Source organism: Opisthocomus hoazin, chromosome 2 (assembly GCF_030867145.1).
Source record: "Opisthocomus hoazin isolate bOpiHoa1 chromosome 2, bOpiHoa1.hap1, whole genome shotgun sequence".
NCBI classification, from domain to species: domain Eukaryota; kingdom Metazoa; phylum Chordata; class Aves; order Opisthocomiformes; family Opisthocomidae; genus Opisthocomus; species Opisthocomus hoazin.
In genome coordinates, this window is record NC_134415.1 from 27971851 (window position 1) to 27994915 (window position 23065).

Below are 23065 nucleotides of genomic sequence, written 5' to 3' on the forward strand. Positions count from 1 at the left end.
GACAACACAAGGCTGCAAACTTCTATCCAGAAAGATTCTTTGCAAATACGTCTCTCAGATCTTAATGGCAGCAACTTGGTTTTAATTTCTGAAATTCCATATACTTGCACACACCTTCACACACAAATATCAGGAGGTAAACAGCTTTTTTTTTTTTTTTAAATTTAATCCCATTAGAGATGTTCACTGAACTCCTTAGTTGTATCAGAACATGCAAGATGGTATCTACGGATGATCACTGTAGAAAGACTGCCTCATTGAGTGAAAAATGTGCAAAATGTCAGATTTACCGCTTGATCTTGTATGACATTGTATGGTCATGTGAAATGGTGAACAGGCTCAATTTTCACTGACTTCAGTAAACATTCAACACATTGAACACTTTGTTAGCATCCAAAGACACACCAGTGTTAACCACAGACCTTTTCCATTAATAGCTCTGAAAACTTTTAGGACAAATTTTTTCACATTTAAAATCCAATTTTAGTCTTTTAGAAACTTCATGCTGTTAGGAACAAAGGGAACAAGCAACATTTCACGAGCTTCCATCTTACCCTCTCATCCATTGGCACCTTGGCGACTTCATCCTGGCTGTCCTCCGGCACTGGAACCCTAGCAACGGAGAGTCCGTTCAGTGCTGCCAACATCAAGGGCCTCTTCTGGGCCTCCAGGCCTGCCATCTTCTGCTTTTCTAGATTCTTTTGGCAAGAAAAGGCACGTTTTCATCTCTGTGTGATTATTTATAATGCCAGTAAAATGCTGGAATGTTTTTTTAATCTCCAAAATCTGCAACTCTCTGGCCAAGGAATGCAGATGATCGCCATTAGCATCGTAAATTCAAATACAACCTCTATTCTTCCTGCTATTCCTCAAAGGCCTGCTCCTACATGAGCACAGAATTTTAATTTCAAAGAAGCAATCCCAGCGTATGATACAGTTTACATGCCATCAAAAGACATACAAATACATTTTCGAGCATTTTTCTGCAAACATTATTCTGAATGTAGGACACACAAAGCATCACCCTGTTATGCTAAAGCAGCGCTACTGTAGCCAAGATACCTGAGGCATCTTTTAAAAAGCAATAATTTCAATCTACTACAACAAACAATAAAACACAGGACAGTTGTTTTTCTTCTGTCATGGTAATACTTAAAATGAGAAGTCTTCTGATGCACTCAGCTATTCCAGTGATTCAGACAGCATCCATGATACATTTCACACTAAAAACTGAGCTTCCACCAGACCGCTAAGTAAAAAAGAAATAAAAATCCAAAACCACTCTGCTTTCTGTTCTTACTTCCAGAAAGTAGGAAAATGCAAGTATTTTTTCTTTGTTTGGAGATTCTATTATTACTACAACTTGTAAGGTAAAACAGAAAAGTCTGTGTTTAAAAGATTTAGCTCATAAAATTTCCATTAATACAACATATGATTCCTATGACAAAAGGCAGGTCTGCATGTGTTAAGACTGCTGATCTAGGCTGAAACCACCTTGAAAGCTTAATGCTAAGACCACCCCGTTACTTTCACAACATCATCTTTTGACCAAAGGCTGATCTGAATGATTATTCAGAGAAAGAGTACTCAAACAACATCTCTAAGCCCTCTTCTTACCTTCATTTCCATCCTAAAATCCTTTGGGTTCCTCCTGCTCAATACGTTTTCTTTCCTCAGAAGGGCAAAGGAGCCTATCTATGCTTGTTGCTACACCAATGTCTACAGTATTCATTCACAAAAGATTATGTTTTATAGTCAAGTATCTATTTTATGTTTAAAGTTTAAGATTCTGCAAGGAGTAAATTCGGTCTCCATGATACAACTTGGTGGCCCAGGTTTGATTCCTAACCATTACATCAGCGTAAGGATCTCCAACGAACAAGAAGCACTACACATACATGCTTAGAAATTTTTGTTTGAGTATACAGTAATATTTAAATCTAACTAGTTACTGATTGTAGTACATAACAAATTCTTTTCTCCTCTGGACCATTTAGATGTTTCATTAATTTGTTTCAGGAATTGTTTTTGTTTCAGACCTCAATTCTGAAAAAAAGACCCACAGCTCACACTTGCTTTCTGCAGCTGCCGCTGCGCTTCCCAGAGCGTTGCACCAAGCACGTACGTGAGCTGCTGAATGGCAAGCACCCCCCATATTTCTGCCATTGCTTGCAGTGGCACTGAAGCTTTTAAATACGTTTTATTGTAAATTCATTGCAAGTTCAAAAGGACCCTGTTTCTCATACTTCAGTACATTCTTAAAAAAATAAACAATCCAGATCCTCAACCACCCAGCCTCTACATCTGCTGCTTCTGTAATTAGATATCCGCTCACTCCTTTAGTTACTGGCAAAACTGGCAATCCTTATTCTACAGCTACCAGTGCTTTACTCACATAACTGTTATATAAAGTGGCAGAAAAGGCAATCAGAGATAATTTGAAAAACTGAAGAATTTCCATAATGTTATATATTATGTGACACTTCACATCTCTGCAAAGAAGGAATAAAATGCTGTCGCCAAAACACCATCTCCCACCCATCTCGGACTCATCCTGCCCTCAGATCCGCGGGGGCTAGAGAAGGGGGGCATTGAGGGGGGCTCTGGGGTCAGCCTCCCCCGTCACCCAGCCGCGTGCTCTGCCACCCGCCTTGGGCCGGCCCTGCTGCCAGGGTGGTGGCACTGTCAGCTGGACCAGATGTGGATCCGGCCAGCGGCCGTAGAACCATGGCGGGGGAAGCGGACAAGCCCAGCAGCAGTGCACAGGACCCACACAGACCCACAAAACCAAATTCTATGTGGCACTTGATATCACACTTCCTACCTTTAAGCAAATCGACATTTTCCCACTCATGCGTTCCCCAGAGTTTACTGATCCAGCAGTTTTCTGGTATGGAAACTGACCTGTATGATTACTTAATTCCCAAGAAGCCACCGCAACAGAGGAAGGCACTTACCCTCATCATGATTTCTCTTTCTATAATGCTGTCCTCAATAGAAAACATTTCAGACACAGGCCTTTCCTTGACAGGTTCTTTCTTGACCCTCTCCTTCACGCTCGTGAGGTCGGGCTCTGAGATAGAGGGCCCGAGCGAAGACCCGTTTATTGCCATTTGATCAGTTCTAGAGACACTGATGGCTTTGGAAGGCCCTGGCCTCATGGCCTTGGCTCTGGCTACAGCCACAGAAATGCTAACATGGTCCTGCCTCAGGGCTCCATTGCTGACGCTTTTACGAGGCCCAGGATACTCTGGAGGAGGTTTGTTTGGTATTCTAGCCAAGGCAGCTTGCAGCTGAGCACTGTACTCCATGTTCTCATGGAGGGCTGTTATCCGTGACACAGATTCTGGGGTTTCTTCTTCCTCTTCGCTTTCGCTGCTGTGTATCAACATCGTGGCATCAGAGAATGTCTTTTTGTGATGATAATGAGGAACCTGCTGAACTTCATGCCCCATCTGAACCGACTCTTCTGGCTGCACCTGCTCCCGCAAAGTGTTCCTGCGTGGCAGGGGGGCATTTAAAGTTTTCAATGCCATGGCTTCTATACCACGTACCATATTGCTGATGACCTCCAAACTATGGCGCTTGTTCACAGCTGCATGATGCTTCACTGCCATGAGGGGCTCGCTGACCTCCTGCAGTGACTGACGGACGACCGGCGAGCTGTCCTCTTGGAAGGTCTTTACTGACAGCTGGACTTTGCGAGTGACCAAGTCAGGACTGCTCCCACTGACATACTTGTGCCGGTGGCTTGCCAGGTCCGGCGTACTCGTGGCAGGACGTGGGCGTGGGTATGGAGGTGGGGGTCTGAAGAGATAGTTCTTTAACATGTGAGCGGTGTTGTAACTCTGGCTGCTCTGCAGCTGCATGTTAGCCAATTCTGGTGTGCTGACAGTGTGGGATATGGCACTGGCTGCTGTCTTATTCTGCACAGCATTATTAGGGTTCATTTGGTCAGATGGGGCAACCGGCTTGTTATAGCCGCCACCCTGAGGCCCATATGTAATTGTGTAAGGATGCCTCTCTCGAATCTCAGGCTGACTGTAAACTAGGTCTTCTGGCTGGTTATAAGCATGTGTGTTTCCAATATTGAGATTCCGCAAAGACTGACTTTGGCTGTCCATCTGGATCACCCCTCTCTTCATTTGCCTCATGACAGTTTCATAATCTGGAGTTGGCCGGTAAGATGGTACTATGATTGCACTATGTCTGTGGCTGGGGATATAGTCTGCTCTCATGATGTCGCTTCCAGGGATGCTCAGATTTGAGGACATTGGAGATGCCTGTATGAAGTTCTGTGAGCGATTGAGGGAGTTCATGCTGTGGGCACTGCATACGCTCCCATTGGGTCCATTACCATTCAAGTAGCTGAAGTCCGCTGCACACCTGTCCAAACTGGTCTGAGACCTGCAGTAGAAAGTTTCTTCATTTCCATGGAAAATGCTATCTGTGTAGAGCAGAGGGAAAGATATTGACAGTTTTAACATACAAGGACTCACTCAATGCTAACAAAACTTCACATGCAGTCTGCACCAACGATTACAGAGACAGTTCAGTGTACAACTGAAGGGAACATTTAGTCTTGGGAGCATCCTTGGGTCACTGAAATAGAACTAAAACAAAGCTACTCCCGTAAACACTCCCAATAGTTCACAAAATATGGTAGTTCAGATCCTTGTGGGAGAATGACGGGGGAAAGAAAGGAAGTGTTCTTGCCTGGGGTGGCAAGAAGAATCAAGGGGCATCTCTTCCTCAGCAGCCTGGAAGGATTCACTGTTGCCACCCTAAAAATCCAGTGCTGCTACCCTATGGTAATCCTAAAAATTCTCGTCTTTTCTGTTGATGCACTGCTGTCTGTGATTTGAAGTAGCAGACGACTGTGGAATTGGAAATCCTACTTCAGACCAACCAACAGTTTTGAGGATCTGAAGTATAACACAGCAGAGTGATCAAGATTCGGGGGTAGGGGGGAAGAAGAAACTCGCTCTACAGATGTACTAACGTGTATTAAATACTCCAGCACAGGATATTTGAGAAGAAATCGAGATGGTAATGATGATGTCCTGGATCACAACTTTACTGCAAGACTGTCAGTGTTGAAAATCTCATAAGAAAAAGAGTAGCAGTTCCTCAAACTCTGAAATCAGCTAGTTCTTCAACAATATAAAGAAGTCTCTGGCAAAACTAAGGGAATTTTACAACTCTTATAAAATTGAGAATACCTATCTTCAGACCCTCAACTTCGCAGTAAAACAGTAGCAGCCACTAAGTCAAATCTTCTGCTGAATGCAAGGAACTATACTGAATGGTTCCTTTCAAAACTCCTCAAACTCTACCTTAAAATTAGTCAGACCACCACAACTCAAAAATGCTATCAGGTATGACTAAGAGCTCCTCTGCTGGTGAGAGCACGTCAGCTGCACCTCTCATGAACTGCAAAGAACATAGCCTAACAGACTTGGCTATGTGTATTCCAGAAGATGGTGTGGTTAAGGGTGTGAGACTCAAGGTGTTTAGGGGCTGGGCTCCATTCCCAGCCTTGATCAAAGTAACCTGGTACAACCTCTTGGAGAATTTATTTGTCAGACACAGGGGTAAAAATAGTTAACTCTCCTTAAGTCCGTAAGGCTAACAATGCAGGTAGATGTTGGTGAAAAATCAGCAGAAAAGATTATCTAAATACACAGTTTTGTGACCAGGACACTATGATTTCTCCTACAGTAAAAGGTATTTGCTGTCTCCTTTACCCTCAGTCCATTTCTCTTCCTGGTCCCAGCTGGTACTGCCTTTGAGTACAGTCATCATACTTCCTTTAGACATTATTTTTTCAGCTCACTGAACTGGAATACCAAGTTTAAGGTCCATATAATCATACACAGACATTTTAGAGAAATTTGAAAATTGAAATTGGACTTTAAACACAAGACTCACTGCAACATTAACTATAAAACTGCTAGCTCTCCTCCAGCAGCAACTCTCCCACTTGACCATGATGGCATTAGACATCTAGACATAAGGGGTAGGAGCTTCTTTGCACACATCTAAATTGAAGTCCATTAAAGGAAAAATATATGCTCTAAGTACCTTGTGAATTATGTGTTTCAGTGTAGTGTTCTCCACACTGGACATGCATAGGAGGCAGTATAAATGGATGTTGTCTTGGCTGAAATACAAGCACAAGGAAAAATAAAAAGCATTAGGAACTTGGTTTGCTACAATTTTTGCAGCTGAAACAGGAAAAACAGTCCTATGCCCTTTCCACTGAATACTGTTCTTTCTTACCCAGCCAAAGACACGTGACTTGGCATTTCTTTACAGAACAGAGAATCACATCTTGTAAATTGTTTGCCAAATTTTGTTACGGAGCCGAAAGCTGACCAGTTAAGACTACTTTAAGCTCAACCACTTCAGAAAACAACATTCAGACTCCCAGCTCACTTAGAACTTTGTTAAAAGCCTTTGCCCTTCAAGAATTAAAACAAAACAAAACAAACACCTAATCAGGACAAAAGCAGGAGATGGAACAAATTCAAGGACCTAGAACACTGGTACACAAACAAGTAACAGGAGCACATATGGACTTAAAATAACTCTGCAATTTACACAAATATCAGATTCCCTAGATAATGACTTGGAGCCTTACTCCAGCAATCTGCACTGCAACAAGCTTTTTAACACAAGTATCACAGAGGGCAATTCAGCATTAAATCAGCAGGATCATTCACAGCGAAATAAATCACAGCTGACACTGCATTCGCCAGCTTTGTCCATTGGCAAACCGATGCATTTTGCAACCACAATTTACCACCTGTACTGCAATGTCCTGTGTCGCTGAGCAAAGTTTATGAAAACACACTTTGATACATGAAGTAAGCAGAAAGCAAAGGAAGACATTTATGTCTTGTGAGTATGCCTTCCTTAACAGCGGAGTAAGGGCTCTTCATCTAGGCTGATTAGTTTAAAATATTAACGAATACTGTGGATGTCCCAGCCAAAAAAGAAACACCAAAGAACTTACCTTTGCATCCACATGCACAAAATGAGCACCATGCAAGTTAGCTACTGAAGAGGGGGTGGGGAAGGGGTTAAATTCACATTTTCTATGTAAATGGTGATAAAGAATGAGAATCAAAGAAACTAAGCACACATATGAATTCTTGCATACAAAATAACTGTGTTAAGCCAGAGTTAGAAATATTTCTTCTACAACAATTACTTCCAAGGGTATAAAACCCTTCTCTCACTGAACAATCCGGGCAAAGCAGCCTACTGCTTACAACCCGAGTAGTGGAGCTTAGCCTGGGACAAACTAAGCTGTTGGAAAGCCTAATAAATGGGGGGCAGATGAAAAGTGCAAGGAAGGAGTGAATTCCATGGGGAATACATAGATTTACAGCAGTTATCTTTGTGATAGATGTTATGGAAGGTATCTGCAAGAAATTAGGGATTATTCTGTTGGGGGTTTTGTTCTGTTTTGTTTGTTTGTTTTTTCTTTGTTTTTTTTTTTTTGAAGGCGCATTTGCCTCTTCTGATGAAACAGGAGAAGCTTGAGGTCTGCAGAACATCAATACCCAACTTAAGGATCGCTTGGATTTCTTTTTTTTTTTAATCACCTAATTAAACATATCTCCTACACCGAGGAGGTTTTGCTGGAAAACCAGCATCATTGAGTGGCCTGATGGGAAAAAGAAACAGCATAAAATGGCTTTAAAGTAATAATTAATAAAATAGAGGTTCACCATGATGCCAGAAACTATATAAAGGGTCTTAATCTGAAAGTAAAGAACATGTTCTTCAGCGAAGTGGCAGAGCCTCACCCCAAAGATCCACTTCACTTCTCATTTATGCCTACTGATTTATCACCATACAAGACAAATGAATAGGTAGGTGTATAAAGGTATGTACAGTGCAGACAACAGTCGGGAGAGCTTTTTTTCCTCCCCAAAGAGAAATGTTCCAACAAGTTAACAAAACAATTATGAAAAAAGCAGTTGAAAGTTCAGTGTGAATGGTTAGCAGCCCAGTTCACTTTTCAATCGATGAGCACACATTCTTCCTCTTGATATTCCTGAGACTTTGGGTTTTTTAAAAACTTGTTGCATGCTTATGTTCAAAACAAAGAGGCAGCAGGATTGATTTTTCCTTTGAAAAAATAGATTTCCATTTTTCATATCTAATATAGAAGGCAGCTCTCTTTTTCCCCTTGTGATATATCTGAGGCCATAGCATAAGAATGCAAAGCATATTTCATTTCTTCACCTTCCGTTTTTCATAGTCACCTCCAGAGACCAAACTAGCAGATACCAAAAATGGTGTAAATATGCCTCAGAGAATGTAACAGACCACCTGTGTATTGCGTTGTGACACCTTAGAAACATGCTAAGAGTGGAAGGACAAAGAAATCTGGAGCTATCTACAACAGCTTTCCTGCCAATGGCTGGGAAACGCAGAATGCAACTTTTAGAACTAATGGACCATATGTACGCACACAGGAAAACAGCCTGTGCTGAAAACTGCAAAGATAAAGCTGTCCTAATATCAGCACCTGCTTAAGCTTAATTTTGGAACATTTTCCCAAGCTGTAACCACACTGTGGGGTTACGTCAAGAAAACACTTCTGCCCGCATTAGCTTTCCGCCTTGCAGCAATAGGCTAATGGAGTTATCACTCTGGGAAGGCCTACAAAGCAGGTATAACCTATATCATAAACAAGAACTGGCAACTTGCATACAGGTAATATTGCCCTCTGTCTAAGGGACCCACAGTGCTGTTGCTACTCTTAGGAGTTTCTGAATTACTGTAAGAAATACTGATGTTAAAACTGGATCCAAAAAGGTCTCCCTACAGCCCACAGGGAAAAAGGATTCCCACAGATGTTTTTGGTAAAGATTTCAGGAGAAGTTATGAAGTTTTGTCAGATTTACAGTATTTATGGAGATTAGTTAAACAGAAAAAACTACAGTTTTTAAAAACCTCTGAAATTATAATCCTGTACTGATTATAATAGTTTAACTTAAAACCACAGTAACTTCACACAGAAAAATAAGCTCTTAACCCAAGAAGTTGATAAACTGTAAGCAGACTTTATACAAAAGAATGAGGAATGGAAGAAACATGAAAGAAGCAGCTGTAAAATTATGTAATGACTAGGTTTTGATGTATACAGCACAAGACACTTCAGATTCTTTCTAGAGGGTTCTTTTCTTTACATATTGAATATGACCTCAATCTAGTAGAAAAGATGCTCAGTTTCTGCAAAGCAAATTAAAATATAATGCCCTGAAGAGTGTGATTTTTAATACTCAGTGGTGATGATATTGTTAAATTCATCAACCTGGGCAGCCATATCCTTGAGACTTCTTCCAATCATATTGACTACAATAAATGAGTTAATGCGCTTATTTAAAATTTAGAATATATGCCATCTTACACAATGCCCCATCCCATTAAAAATGGTATAGACATTCTTAAAGACCCCATCACAGCACATACCAAGGATGACCTACTCCAAGTGGGCCGTCGTCGAATAGGAGGAGGAGAGCTTGATTGTCTGTGGAAGAAAAAGTAAAAATAAATACTAGAAACTACAATATTTCAGTTCTGATTCAGAATGAATGGGAAAAAAAGAGACAAAGAATCTGCAAGTATTGCTCATTAATGAGATTTTAAAAAATATGAATAAATGAAAATAAAACTCAGGTCCTTCTCTAAATACAGAAATTATTCCAGTTCCAAAATATACATGCCTTCTGTTCGCTATCCTATTTGTCTTACTTGGAAACACAAGAAAGAAAAACACTGGTTTAAAAATGAATCAAACAAAGCAATAAAAACTGAACATGGCACACAGGCAGACTCGGGTGAATTAAGGTGAATATTAAAAAGATGACAATTTTATGAAACTCATAGCAATCACTCCAGAGCAATGCGCGCAGATCAGGCAGCAAAAAAAAGGCAACTGGTTAGATAATACTAGCAGAGGCACATAAAGTGTTACAGTAGCCAGGCACAGTGGAAAAAACAAGGAGTGTAGGAGGAAAAAATAACAAGAAAGGGAAAGAAACAAGTTGAAGGAGGCAGAAATATAGTGCTTACGTGAAGAGAGGAAAGGTGGAATTTGTCCTCTTACAGTTTCTGATCTGGTGAATGATGTTATGTGCGATTAGAGGAAATGCACACAGGAAAACAAACAACTATCATTTTAACAGAGGGCAGGAAAATTATTTGGCTACAAGACACACATTGGCATAGGCTGTCATCAATATCTGTGGCTCTAACACAGCAGCTGATACCACATAAGACTGTGGTAAGAAGGAGAGCTGTTCTAATGACAAAAATACATTTAAATTCCAGATATTTCACTCAGCGACCTCATGATGTTCCCTATCTTTATTAGTCCAAATATTTGTAAGTTGTATATGAAGCTGCTACATACACCCAATTCATGGTACCCACATACTTCTGGCTCAGGGTTTAGAAATAAACATCACCAAAAGCTATTGCGTCTGCAGTCTGGATTATGAACTGTAACAGAAGAGTCCTCTCTGTTGACCCCAATATACAGCTTCAAAGGGGAAATATTCCAAGATGACAGACTATGGTATTTTGTTTTCTTTCTTGACTATCACAGGGGAGACAATCAGGAGCTTCCTTTGAACTCAATTCCTCTGAAACCATTCAAATTAAATTTGGTATTGGACTACTGAAATGCATTATATGCTGCTAAGAAATGTCTTTTCTGGTCTTCCACTCACCTCCTAAGAACTGTAAACACCATCCGAAAACTAATCAACATGTTTTTTCTGTAAGTGAAAAGATCACTCTATGCAGTTCACCTCATTGGTCTCTCCAATACTCTAACTCTCCTTATGTTAATATATTGTGTGCATATGTAATATTAGAAAGCTAGACCTTCCAATCTTCTCCCTTCGTCATTTTGGCTTTATTTTCCAACAGATGGCATCACCCAGCTAAACAGACAGGATGTCCAGTTCTAACTAGAGCTGCTGATAGAGATAAACTTTCTCATATTTATCCAGCCAACTAGGCTGGTAAGTTTTGAAAGAGATTCATGTTCTCATTGCTATACAAACCTTGCACATCATGAAAATTGCTCACAAGACTAAAACTTCTCAGAGCAAAAATTATCTCAAACTAAAACTGCTGCATGCTGGTCTAAACGAAACATACTCAGCTAATAAACTGACTTTTGCCTTATAACTAAAGCCTCATGAATTCCTCCTTCATTTGGGATTAATCCACCTGTGTGAGAGGACTAGCTCAAGGCCAGTTATTTAATATGTGCTTCAAGTAGAGCCTAAAGGAGACTTTGGGTTCAGATTTACAGCCTCTGCTACACTGTCGTGCTAGTATGGCTACACAGATTAAAGTTCCCAGGTGTCCTCCCTTGTTTGGTGCACATAAGCAGCAGACAAATTACACTGTACAAATTAGAAGATGACAACCTGTGTTTTCCACTGACCTGAGCTGCTAGATGGGTAGTGCATCTTCAAAATGCTACTGCAGTTCACATTTTGGCATGTTAACATATGTCAGCTTTCACTCCAGTTTATACTAACACTCTGGGTTATGAACGGCAGAGACCAAGGGCTTCAATATAAGACACTCTGTCAAATTTGGCTGCTTGGGGAGCATCAAGCCTCACAAGGCTCAGAATGAAATTTCATTCTTAATTGTCTGTTCTTGCTGGTGGTTAAAACAAAACAAGAAAAAAAGGGAAAGGGGAAAAGAATAACTGACACAAGTGACTAGAAAAAACAAACAAAACCAGACACGCCAAAACTCAAAGCAATTCCAAAGCAGGGTGTCAGAATACAACTCTGAAGAAAGACTACTCACTCCGTGCAGATTTTGTTCTGTTTGTAAAACTTGTGTCTTGCTGCAAACAGCCGTGAAATATATTTGGCATTTTCAAGATCATCCTTTAAACACAAAAAGGAACAGGGGGGGGAGTAATCATTCATTTTTTTACTCTTACCAAGATGTAACAGAGAAGAATTTTAAAAATCCAATTGCATTACGTTTTGTAAGGCCCATCATATACAGAATCTGGCTGCCAAGAACATGTCTAGTGCCCTCAAGAGCACTCAAGGCACTGAATTACTGAAATACAGTGGCATGCCTTTACATGCTGCCACTTCACTGCTAAGTCACAGTGGGAGGGGAGGAGGGACAACAACAACAACAAGAAAAGGCTCAAGCTTGCTGGTCCAGTTTCTATGCTGGGCTTGGCTCAGAGACATGTGGAGCGATCATAAATAGCACAGAACAGCACTGCAGCCCTCTGAATTCCAGTATATGCACGCATGGTAGCTCATGTCCAGTTTCTACAACTGCTTATGCTGCTTTATTTATGCCAGCACAAAAGATAGTGTGGCACTGTGGATGTTCCATCCAACAAGCACTTCAGTTTTTTGCAGACTTCCCAGCATAGTACACTTTAGGATGCTTGGAAGAGAATACAAATATTGGTAGCTAAACAAAGTTAGTTTCACTCTCTGCATAAAGCAAAATGTGAACTTTGGCGGGGCAGGGCTTATGGTGAGTGAGCCCCTTTGGGAAAGTGGAATTTTAAAGGTTTATTTTTTATATAAGGGGTTTTCTTGATGACACTGATTAGATCTTTTTCTTACTGTGTGAAAGAGCACATTCTCTTCTTTGTTGATCAACTCTAGAACAATTGAAGACTTGTTATGTGCTATATTCCCAATGTCATTCCACCTGTAGAGTAAAAAAATGCGGTAGTTTGCCAGCACATACATTCAAACATTTCACAAACACATTAAGAATCCCTTAGTCAACAGTAGACTCATTTTATGGGAAAGCTTTTCAGTAGCTGTTTGGTGAAGGAACACGGTCAGGAAAATAAGTCATGCTCTGATTAAAGAAGAAAGAGATAGTCAGCTCTTAACCCAAAGCAGGGGAGTTAAAAGCTCTCTTAAAAACACCAGTTTAAAAACTCACAATAGAAGATACACTGAAAATACATTAATGATAAACATTATAGTGAACTGTGGCATTTTTTAACTGATTTATTTTAGCCACATATAATAGGAAGTTTTGGTTTTTGTTTTTAATAGTGCCATTCCTCTTCAAATGCTGTTTCCAACTTTCCTCCAGTGCCAATTCTCCCTAAAGAAGGTTAAGTTGACAACATGGTTATGTAGGCTATGCATACCATGTTAATACTCTGGTTTTATGTTTGCAATCTTTTTTTTCAAGTAATTGTCAGGTTACCCAAGATCAGAGTTATAATCTTCTTACAAATAGCTGACAGACATTTGCGTACATTGCATGCTATCCATGGGGATGGAAAGGACTTGTTTGTTCTGTTTGCAGCATGCATTCCTCTTCATGTCATGGCAGGATACTTGAAGTGCGTATTTCCAACAAGTAGGGATCCCAGCACCAACTATCACTTCTATATGTAAAGAAACTTCTTGCTTTTGTCACCTGACACAGCTGAAGGATTATCTAAGTTCTTCTCAAAATTAAATATGCAAAACATCAGCTGTGTGGAAAAAAAAGGAAGCCCTAACATTTTTGAAGATGACCACTGAAAGCCCTTTGAAGGCAAAAAACCCCAACATCCCACCTTAGGTTTGATACAAACGTTAGCTACTGACTAAAAATTCGTGCTCCTCACAGAACACAATTTTTTAGCTGCACAAACAGGGACTAATACAAATACACTTCACATTAACACTGACTGACAGTAATGGAAATACCCACCAGAACAGTAGCAAAAAGGAATGAGTGCAACCCTAGCCTCCCTGGAATCATGGGGACTTCTAGCAACGTTTTCACACAGAACAAACTTTTATAAGTAGAAACAAAACCCACAAAAGAACGTTAATGGAAAGGCTTAAGTGATTCTTAATAACCAAAATAAACAGCATAACAAATAAACAAGTGACACAGCCAGGATTTTCAAAATTACAGAACGAGAAAGTTCCGCTCTTTTTCAGTGGGGCGCCTAAATACAGCAACCAGATTTTCAGAATTTGAGTGCCTAGGCTGCCAACCATGAGGTTTAACAGATTTGCATTCAAGAAGCATCACAGAAGCAGACATAAAGCAAGAAAAGAAAAGGGATGAAAGCCTTTTAAGTACAAGATACACGACAGACAACTATGTTTTTCTTGCTGTCAAACCCATTCACAATTATTCTTTATCACATCTCTCACACCAAGGGGCCAATCCTGAAAAAAGCTAGGTGAATGCTACTTAGAGGACTGGCACTACTGAAGTCACATATGTAATTAAGGAGAAACCACCACACATGGAGCTCTGAAAAGAAACTTGCTTTAAATGCGGAAGGCCCTAGTTTTTACCTGTATATGACAGTTTTCCTTCCAATTCTGTTTTTTATGAAGATTCCCATGAAGAAAATACCGAGGTGTATGTCATTTCCATGATTATCCTGCAGAGAAAGGATATATATTTAGTTTATTAAAGAAACTGGCTAAGACATGCATATGAACTATGAAACAGCAGCCCTTCTTCAGGACGAATGCAGGACTAACCCTTGACTAATTTATATTTTGCTGTTTGATCAGACTCTGATTTTCCTTATTTCAAAGCAGTTAGCACTTAACTGGATTCGTTCTGTTGATCAGTGAGAACCGATGAAGCCTAAGCGAGCCCAGGGTTCTCCTCCATCAAACAACACGCACACCACAAACTGGCATTCATTGTTTAATACCCCACATTCCCTATCATTGTGATTACAGCTATCCAGAGACCACACGACTACCGAAAGCAATAGTCCTCTCTCACATTCACAGCATTTCTCCAGTCACCTGTTAAAACACGTTGAGATTTCAGAAAACCACACCTGGAGATGGAATCCCTCTCTAAAGCTATATCCTTCACAGTTCCTCCTTTAAGTACTCCATGTAGAAGTTCACCACATGTTACTCTAGAAAGTACTTGTATCTCTGTACAGATACATCCTCCATTGTCTTTCAGTTATTGGGTTATACATCTGCATGCACCACAATGTCCACTGTTCTTGCACTGTTTTTCAGAAGTTCTGTTATTTTTGTGCCTACCCATGTCTCCTTGCAGGCTCCTGTTTGAAAACCACATGCTCCTGTTCCATTTTGCAATCAGTTGTTTTCTTAAAAATGCTTTTACTTTTTTGCTACAAAAGCTTAATGCTTTTTCTACATTTATCAACAAAAACAACTCCCCCTCAGCTGCATATATAGTAACTGATTTGCACTTTAAAGTGGTGAATAAAGAACATGCTAACACAAAGAGTGTGGTTAAAATGAACTGCTAGAAGAAATGATATGAGAGAAGTTAATGCACTAGGGAAGACCAAATTCCAGAAACCATCAGGTGTCCCTGCATTTGAATAGACCAAATTAGAGCTGCTCTCCTGGCCTTGCTGTACTTCATCCCCAGAGGGCAACAATGGAGTATCTGCACCTGTTTAACTACTAACCACTAAGTGTTAGGCCTTTTGCAAACAAATGGTGGATGCCCATTTTCAAGCCCCAGCCAGTGCACTGACTCTCAGTGCCACATACACCAGTGTCCTTCCACATATACTACAAGTCAGCAGAAGTCCTATGCCCGACAGTCTTCAGTTTAGTCTGACTGGAGGACTGCACATTTCTCTGCCTTGTCTCAGAGGCAGCTTCAGAAGGCAAAGAGATTGGGAAAATGTATTTGTACACATGTACACGTGTGTGTGTGTGTGTATATGCACAATTATGTATATAGAAGGAAAGAGAAACATATTTCTAATAGCATTTTCTAACGGGAACAAAAGAAATCTTTTGTTTTTCCCTTTGAATGCAATTCTATTTGTCTACAAGGCCAGCACGGTGCTCTTTTATACAAGGGTAACATCTTCCTGCAATTTTGAGAGCACCCAGTCCACTGTTCATACTTCTATTACTGATATGCAATAATACCTAATGACAATTCCCACACAGAAATTGTTTGCAGCAGAATGCAGCATTAATCTGAATTAATTTGAGGATAAAATTGATCTCTTTCATTGGCAATAAACACTCCTTAATTTTTGTTGTTGGGTACGGGTATTTTTGCCATTCAACTCCTCCCTTTCAGATAAATTTTGAGATTGGCCAAAGGATCAATTTGGACTTCAGCAAAAAGCTTTTTTGTTTGGTGTGGGGTTTTGTTTGTTTAGTTTGTTTTTAAATTACAAGTCAATTTTAACTAGCAGAAAAACAGCTACCAGTCCACTGCTTACGGTGGCTGGGTTGGTTACCAAAGAGAAACAGGTCATGTTGGTAACAGCAGTTCTCAGTTTCTCAGCACAACTTTATCATGGTGGCATGTGCTCCATAAGGCCAGGCAGACTGTCCATGGTAGAAAAGGGCTTCCAGCAAAGGGAAGTGACTACAAATGCAAAATAAACCTTGAAACCTCCCCCCAATTTTAAATGTGTGGAGGACCTGCATGCACATGTAAGAAACTGAGGAAACGTAAAGTTAATGTTTGGTAAATAGCAACTAGAAAAACATGAAAAGGTCTTATTTTCCTATTCTGTTAAAGACCACGAGAGCTGAGGTTCATTTGCCCCAGCCACTCTCCCTCAGACAGCACTCAAAGAAAAGCAAGGAGCATCTCTGCTTCCCAAGTGAGCAGGCCCTAGCACGTAGCAACCTCTTCTGTGAAAAGGATTTTGGTGGAAAAGTAACACTACAAGCCTAAGATACCCTCATGCTCCAATGTCCATTCAAACTATTAGCAGTCTTTTCACCCTCCAGAACAGTGAAACAAGTCCTGGGTCTCTTGGACAAACACGACTTGCACGTGTACCAAAGGTCGCTGCAAACTCCTGCGTCATTTGATTCAAAGGTTCTTTTATAATATACACTAACATACCTTCACCGGGAAAATTTCCTGTCCAAACCCATCAAGGCGTTCCACTTCATTGATGTACATTAGCTCAGCTTCTGCTGCTGGAATGCCACTGCAATTGGAGCAACAAAAGGCAGCAAATGGTTCAATATTATATACACGCAAAAAATAGTAGTGAAAAAATGGGATACTCACAAACCACTTTAGAAGACACTTTGGAGATGCTGCCTAGAAATGCACAACACAAAACTAACTTTCAACATTAGGATCGTAATCAGCAAGGAGAGGAATTTTACTAAACGTTGCTAAGGTAAGGTACAAAGTACAGTTCCTATTACAGGAGGAACAAACTGAACTGATCATATTACTCGGTTTCTTCTGCGCACATCAAATATTTTCCAGGCTTTATTAAAACATCAGGCCATTGCATCAGGTTGTGTCTAGTTCTGGATGGCCAATTTGAGCCTTAGGGATTGAAATTTGCATAAACAGTATACAATTCCACTGAAGTTGCTTAAAATGACTTAAAAGGGAAGACCTACATTTTCATGTTGGCTGTTCAAAAACACAGGCGCTAAATCAAATGTTGAGCAGATTCTCTTTCATAATAGAGAACAAACCACCTGAAAACTTCTACACACGTGTCTACACATGCTGCTGTCACAGCTCAGGAATTCAGACAGATTTCAGTTCTCAAAAGCAGGTCAGAATAGATTGCAGGTTGCTCCAAAAGAAGGCCACCATTAGTGTTTCTCCTCTTTGCTCCTCCTTACCAAAGCTTACAAACAGAAATATAGGAACCAGACAAATACTTCAAAGAGGGAGAGCAAGGAGGCGGAATGTGATCTACCTGCTGAAGTGAGGGTAAGTACTTGTTCTTTGTGTTGCAGAAATAGCACTAAAGAGAACAGCAGGGGCAGGAAATCTTTCCTTTCAAGTCTGTGAGTTAACCAAGATGACATAAGCAGCCCATGGCAGAGAGAGAACAGAACCAGGCCAGAGCATGGCCAGCTTGGAAGCTCACCCTTTGGAAGCTCACCCTTTGGTTGCATCAAAGACCCAAGCTTACACTGGAACTCTGCCTGAGAATGGCCTCAGATTCAGAGATCGATATTTGTCCCTTCACAACCACTTTCTGTCATACATTGGGGTGTGCTGCACCCTTTGCGTAATATTCCTATTGAATTTCATGTAATAAAGCTTTAAAAGTAAGTTCATAATATAACACAAAACATTATTTCCAGCAACATACAGGCACTGCCATTTTCCAAGAACAGCACTCTAGAGCTTTGAACACTTTCACCACCAATACACCCAGATGACCCGAAAGAAGCCTGCTTACAATGAAGGTATTTGTACTGAAGCACTAATACGTACACTCTTAGCTCATTAACTACTGACAGCATATTGTATCTTTTCCATAACTAGATTTCAAATTCAACTCCTGTTATTTTCATTTGCATTGCATCGAGAGCGTGTGTATCCCCCCCTCCCCTGAATGACAGAAAACCCTCAGACCATCCTCTATCAAGTCGCAGGGTCTTTCACCATCAAGATTTAAATGAAATCAAGAAGAGGAAGGAGTCTACTAAATAGCACAAGTAGTTTTACACATGCTTATTAAACTTTATGGTGAAAATGCTTGTTTATTTGGGATTAAGTTCATTGGCCATTTTGTGTTCACAAGAGGCAGATCATCTTTTGTGACAGACTAATTAAAAATCCAGCAAAACGTAGCATAATAGTAACACGAAGACAGGCTGGTTTACCCTTGCCAGAAAAGCATGGGGAGGAAGGGAAGTCCTAGGAGGATGATGACAATAAAAAAAATAATCCGAATATCAAGCTCACCTGTGAGTTCGGTGCTCCTGAGCGACCTTCTGAGTCAGCTCCTCCAAGACAGCTTCATCCTGGGTCCAATCCTGTAAAAACACACAGCAGCATTGAAATGTAGTCATCAGAGAGATGACAAAATGCAGACAGGAATTATGAGGGTAGATGTTTCAGGATAGTTTCCTATTCACACTCTTCCAGGTAGTTACAAAGAGAGAACCTGTCACCAACTGCATTGAAAATTCAGAGCACGTGATGCCGAAAATGTGCAAGGAGAAGACGAGGGTCTGAGTTTTTATATCTTTTTGGGGCGGAGATTAAAAAGATACCGTTAAAAATAGGGGTAAGGTGCTTATTATTCTAAAATAGAGAACAGAGAATAAAGCACAGATAAGGGATCTTTTCCTAGATAAGAACCAAACAAGTATTTAAATACACTTGCAAGTCAACAAATTAATATATACCTTTTAAAACAGTCCAAAATAATGCATAGACCATGGAAAACAAAGTCATGGTTATTTTCTGTCCTGTAACCTACAGGTTCTCCCTTCGCCATGTTAAAAGCGATTCAAAGTTATGCTACCTCTTCAAATATGTAATACAATGTACTTTATGCTTGCAACACAGTTCTCAACAGAAATTTTTATCTTTTGCAAATTTAATAATGTGTGGTAGAAACAACGCTGAAATAATTGGGAGCAAGTTAATAGAGGAAGTCTGCTCATAAATTCAAGGCAAATAAAAAAAAGGAAGCTGAAAAACTTTCTTGCAAAACCTCAAAGTTCTTATTTTTATGTAAAAAAGCCTCAAGGCTGTGTGTAATGTACTTAAATACACTGCCTGTTTCTTGCTCAATGGGGCCCTCCCTCCAATATTTGCTTCTGCCACAAAAAAATGTGAAAGTGGTAGCGTGCTAATGAAAAATGGCATGGTACATGCCTATGCACAGCTACACACCTGTGGGGTGTACCGTGTACATAACTTTGTTCTTTTCCCTGCTGAAGAAATGCCATCCGACACACACTGTAGCCTCACAAGATCAAACAGTACAAATATAGCTGCCCCTCCCTCATCCACCAGATCACTTCACTAATGAATTTATAGCAACATTCTTGTTGGAGGCTCTGTCTATGCCCCATATTCACTCAAATCCTCCCACTTGCTTCAGGACTAGTTTGTATCTGCAGCACTTCACAACTGTCACTGAACTTGCAGTGAAATATTTACTATTACATTATCCACTCCTCCCCTGAAGAGCAATGTCTAGAGAAACACTGATTTAAGAGTAGGCATCTGAAGACTGCATGAAGCAGACACTTTGCTGATTTTGTTAAATATAGCAATAGTAGCATGGATGAAAGGCAAGATACCACAAAGTGAGCACATGCAAAATAGAAGAGAGCTGACCACAACACCATGTAGGCAGCTGACTCATAAACGGAGGTTCTAGGAGATGGGCCCAAAGACTAAACTACTGAACCACATAGAAATTAACCATGTGAAAGCTCATCTAGAGGCCTAAGCCCTCTCCTTCATTTTTTTCTAAATAATCATATCAGTATTAATTAAAAGAACTTTGCAGAAGTTCAGTAATTTACGGTGACAACTTGATGACACATTTCTCTGTCTATATATGTAGCCATTTTCTTTCCCATTTAGGCTATCATACACAAATTCATAAGCCATCAACTATACACAAGATAGTCAATTATTTATCAATAAAGACAGCCTACCAGAGAAATTCTGGTCTGCTAGTCAGACTAACAGAAATTTCTTAGTGAAAGGTGAATACTGAAGCCACATTCTAGCTATACAAGGCATATTCAGATGTCTGTACATTCATTAATTCCCCTTCCTCCTGCTGGCTCTGTTTTTCAGGTAGTATCGAACTCTGCCTACCAGCTCAAAATTGCACTTTCACTTCAAGACACTGCACAGCTGTCAGCTTTTTGGACTTGAGAATGGACTATCCGCTGCAGTTCCTGTGCAAAGAGTGCCGGTAAATGGGATAAAATACTTCTGGAAGTGCCTTTCTCCAGCCTTCAAATTACAGTGAGATGAATCATTCTCCCTCTACCACTCCACTAATTGCAGAGGGAAACCAGATGCCTTAACTTCTAGGCAGCTACACTCCGGGCATGGGAACCCCGCCCCACTTCCAAATTTTTTTTCCAGTTAGAAAGAATTCCAAGATACAAGCTTACACTCAAGACTTGTGCTGATGGACTTGTTCTTTTAAGATAAAGCTGGCCTTAACGTCAGTAGGCTTCCCTCCCGCCCCCGGAATCCATCCTCCCAGAGAGGCTCAATGTCATGGATTGCAAGTGCTTGGTATTTGTCAACAGAGTTTCTAACATTGTTAGTGACCCAAAGCACTTCCCTCAGCATTCAAATTATTTGCTAGTTTCCAATGTAAATTTAAAACAAATTTGCAGCACAGTCCCTGGAGAACATTTTGTGAAGATCGGATTCATGCTTCGCTTCAGCCTAACAGTCAGTTGATGTAAATTCACATTCTCTTGAGGAAAGGCTGCCTGATTTGTCCTGTGACATAACATTTACTACATCAGCAGCCCTCATATCCCCTTGCTATGCCATGTTACTAATACTGTAGAAATGCTAATAAGTACCTTTTTAAATAGCTGTAAATTCTATTTTGATTGAAAGAAGTACATTTCTTTTGTTTACACCTATTCCTAGTGAAGGCTTAACAGGAATGGAAAAAGGGCTAAATTTCCATATTCTTTCAGATACAATTAAGTTTATTGAAGGTTTTGGGGAGCAAAGTTTATTTCCACCATTAATAGCTCAGCACTAGTGCTTTTACTCTGTTATCAGCAAAGCCATCTCTCCAGCATGGAGAAATTATCCATAAAAAACCACAGAAGCGGAGGATAAGGAACTCACCATAGGGAACAAGACATACTCTCGGAGGAAGTCATGAGATTCAAAATGATTATAGTCTCCAAAATCCGCTGGAAAAAACAACACAATTACTCATTTTAGCACTTTCCACACATGTTAAGACCACACTCGACCTTTGCACAGATGCTTAATTTCAAGTGGGCGAGTTCTCTCTGAAGCCACAACCCAACACAAAGATTTCTGCTTGTACTTCAGCTTTTAACTTGGAGGTCTGAAAAAAACAGTGTTATTACCAGAGATCAAACAAGTAATTTCTCTCTTTCGATCCCTAATATTATGACCATTTGCAGTGCTTAACCAAGAGGAGTGCAAGAGTTTCTTCTTCTGTAGCCTTCATGAACTAATACCACCATCTAACCAGGCTGGGATTGCTCAGCCTCTTTAAAAACCGTACACGCTTTTGCTTCTCCAACGTTCCCAACCTTGACCAGACAAAATCAAACAACTTAACCCACCTCCACTACAATTCTACACAACTGAACAAAAGATGCTAGATTTTACAGCTTAGCAGGTAAAAATCTACTAGCCAATTCTGTTAAAAATGAATTGTCAACAACCAACATGGTTTGGGGGGGGACACACACAAAATAAAGTCTCCTCCTTATGCAGCCAATATAACAGTACAGGCACTGTTTCAGCTTAGTTGACTGGCCCACACTTTTCTACTTGCTTTTCTACTTCTTCTACATCTCTTTCAGAGCTACTCTTCTCCACGTTCACATCCACTCCTATGTCGGGCTGAGGATTCTTGTCTAAATGTCCTTGAAACCATGGAGTTTTGAAAATGCTTCCTAAAGGCTAAACTATGTTAAAAAACCAAAACAAAGCCTATATTTATCTAGCAGTTAAATACACTACTGCTTATATCAAAAGAGTATCTTGCCAGGAGGTTTTTATTTTATATTAATTGAACTGGATCAAACGCCATCTACAAGATCTTCATATAGAAGCTGGAAATTCCCACCGTAAATCATATGAGCTTCTAGACAATTTCACCTATTGCAGCATGCCAAAAATGCAGTTTCATTTTGTTTTCACCTCAGAGTTATGTTTGAACATAAACAGAAAGAAATGAAAATGAACATGAAACAGTCTGTAAGTTTAAAAGATGTAAGTATTTCAAATATCTTTGGTTGCATCACATGCGAAGGACAAAGGGAGTAATACAAGGTCAGAAAATAAAGTGAACAAGGTTAGGTGCAGCATTCTGATATATAATAGATTATGTAGAAAATACAGAATAAAAGTGATTACTTCAAACTGATTTCAAAGAGTGACTCACTCTCAAAGTTAGCAAAAAGCTCTGAAAACACAGGACCAGTGAAACATATTCAGTATCTATTTAGCCCTAACTCACAGACTGGAAAAACTTCATTTACTTAAAGTGCAAGATTCAGTATGGAATCTTATACATGTATTTTCCTTTATTAATAAAACATTTTAA

The 23065-nt window shown here is 40.0% G+C and overlaps 1 protein-coding gene across 1 annotated transcript in view; it reads right to left on the bottom strand.

Annotated features, from left to right (window-relative positions):
- The window catches only part of PTPN14 (protein tyrosine phosphatase non-receptor type 14), a 121530-nt gene that overhangs the window by 20384 nt on the left and 78081 nt on the right, over positions 1–23065 (bottom strand). Inside the window, exons 5-14 of the mRNA XM_075412986.1 lie at positions 21604–21671; positions 18715–18785; positions 16888–16975; positions 14355–14443; positions 12654–12741; positions 11860–11942; positions 9493–9550; positions 6085–6163; positions 2958–4447; positions 555–698 (exon numbers count right to left, since the gene is read on the bottom strand). Coding sequence (XP_075269101.1) covers positions 555–698; positions 2958–4447; positions 6085–6163; positions 9493–9550; positions 11860–11942; positions 12654–12741; positions 14355–14443; positions 16888–16975; positions 18715–18785; positions 21604–21671 — 2258 coding nt within the window. The remainder of the gene's footprint in view (positions 1–554; positions 699–2957; positions 4448–6084; positions 6164–9492; positions 9551–11859; positions 11943–12653; positions 12742–14354; positions 14444–16887; positions 16976–18714; positions 18786–21603; positions 21672–23065) is intronic.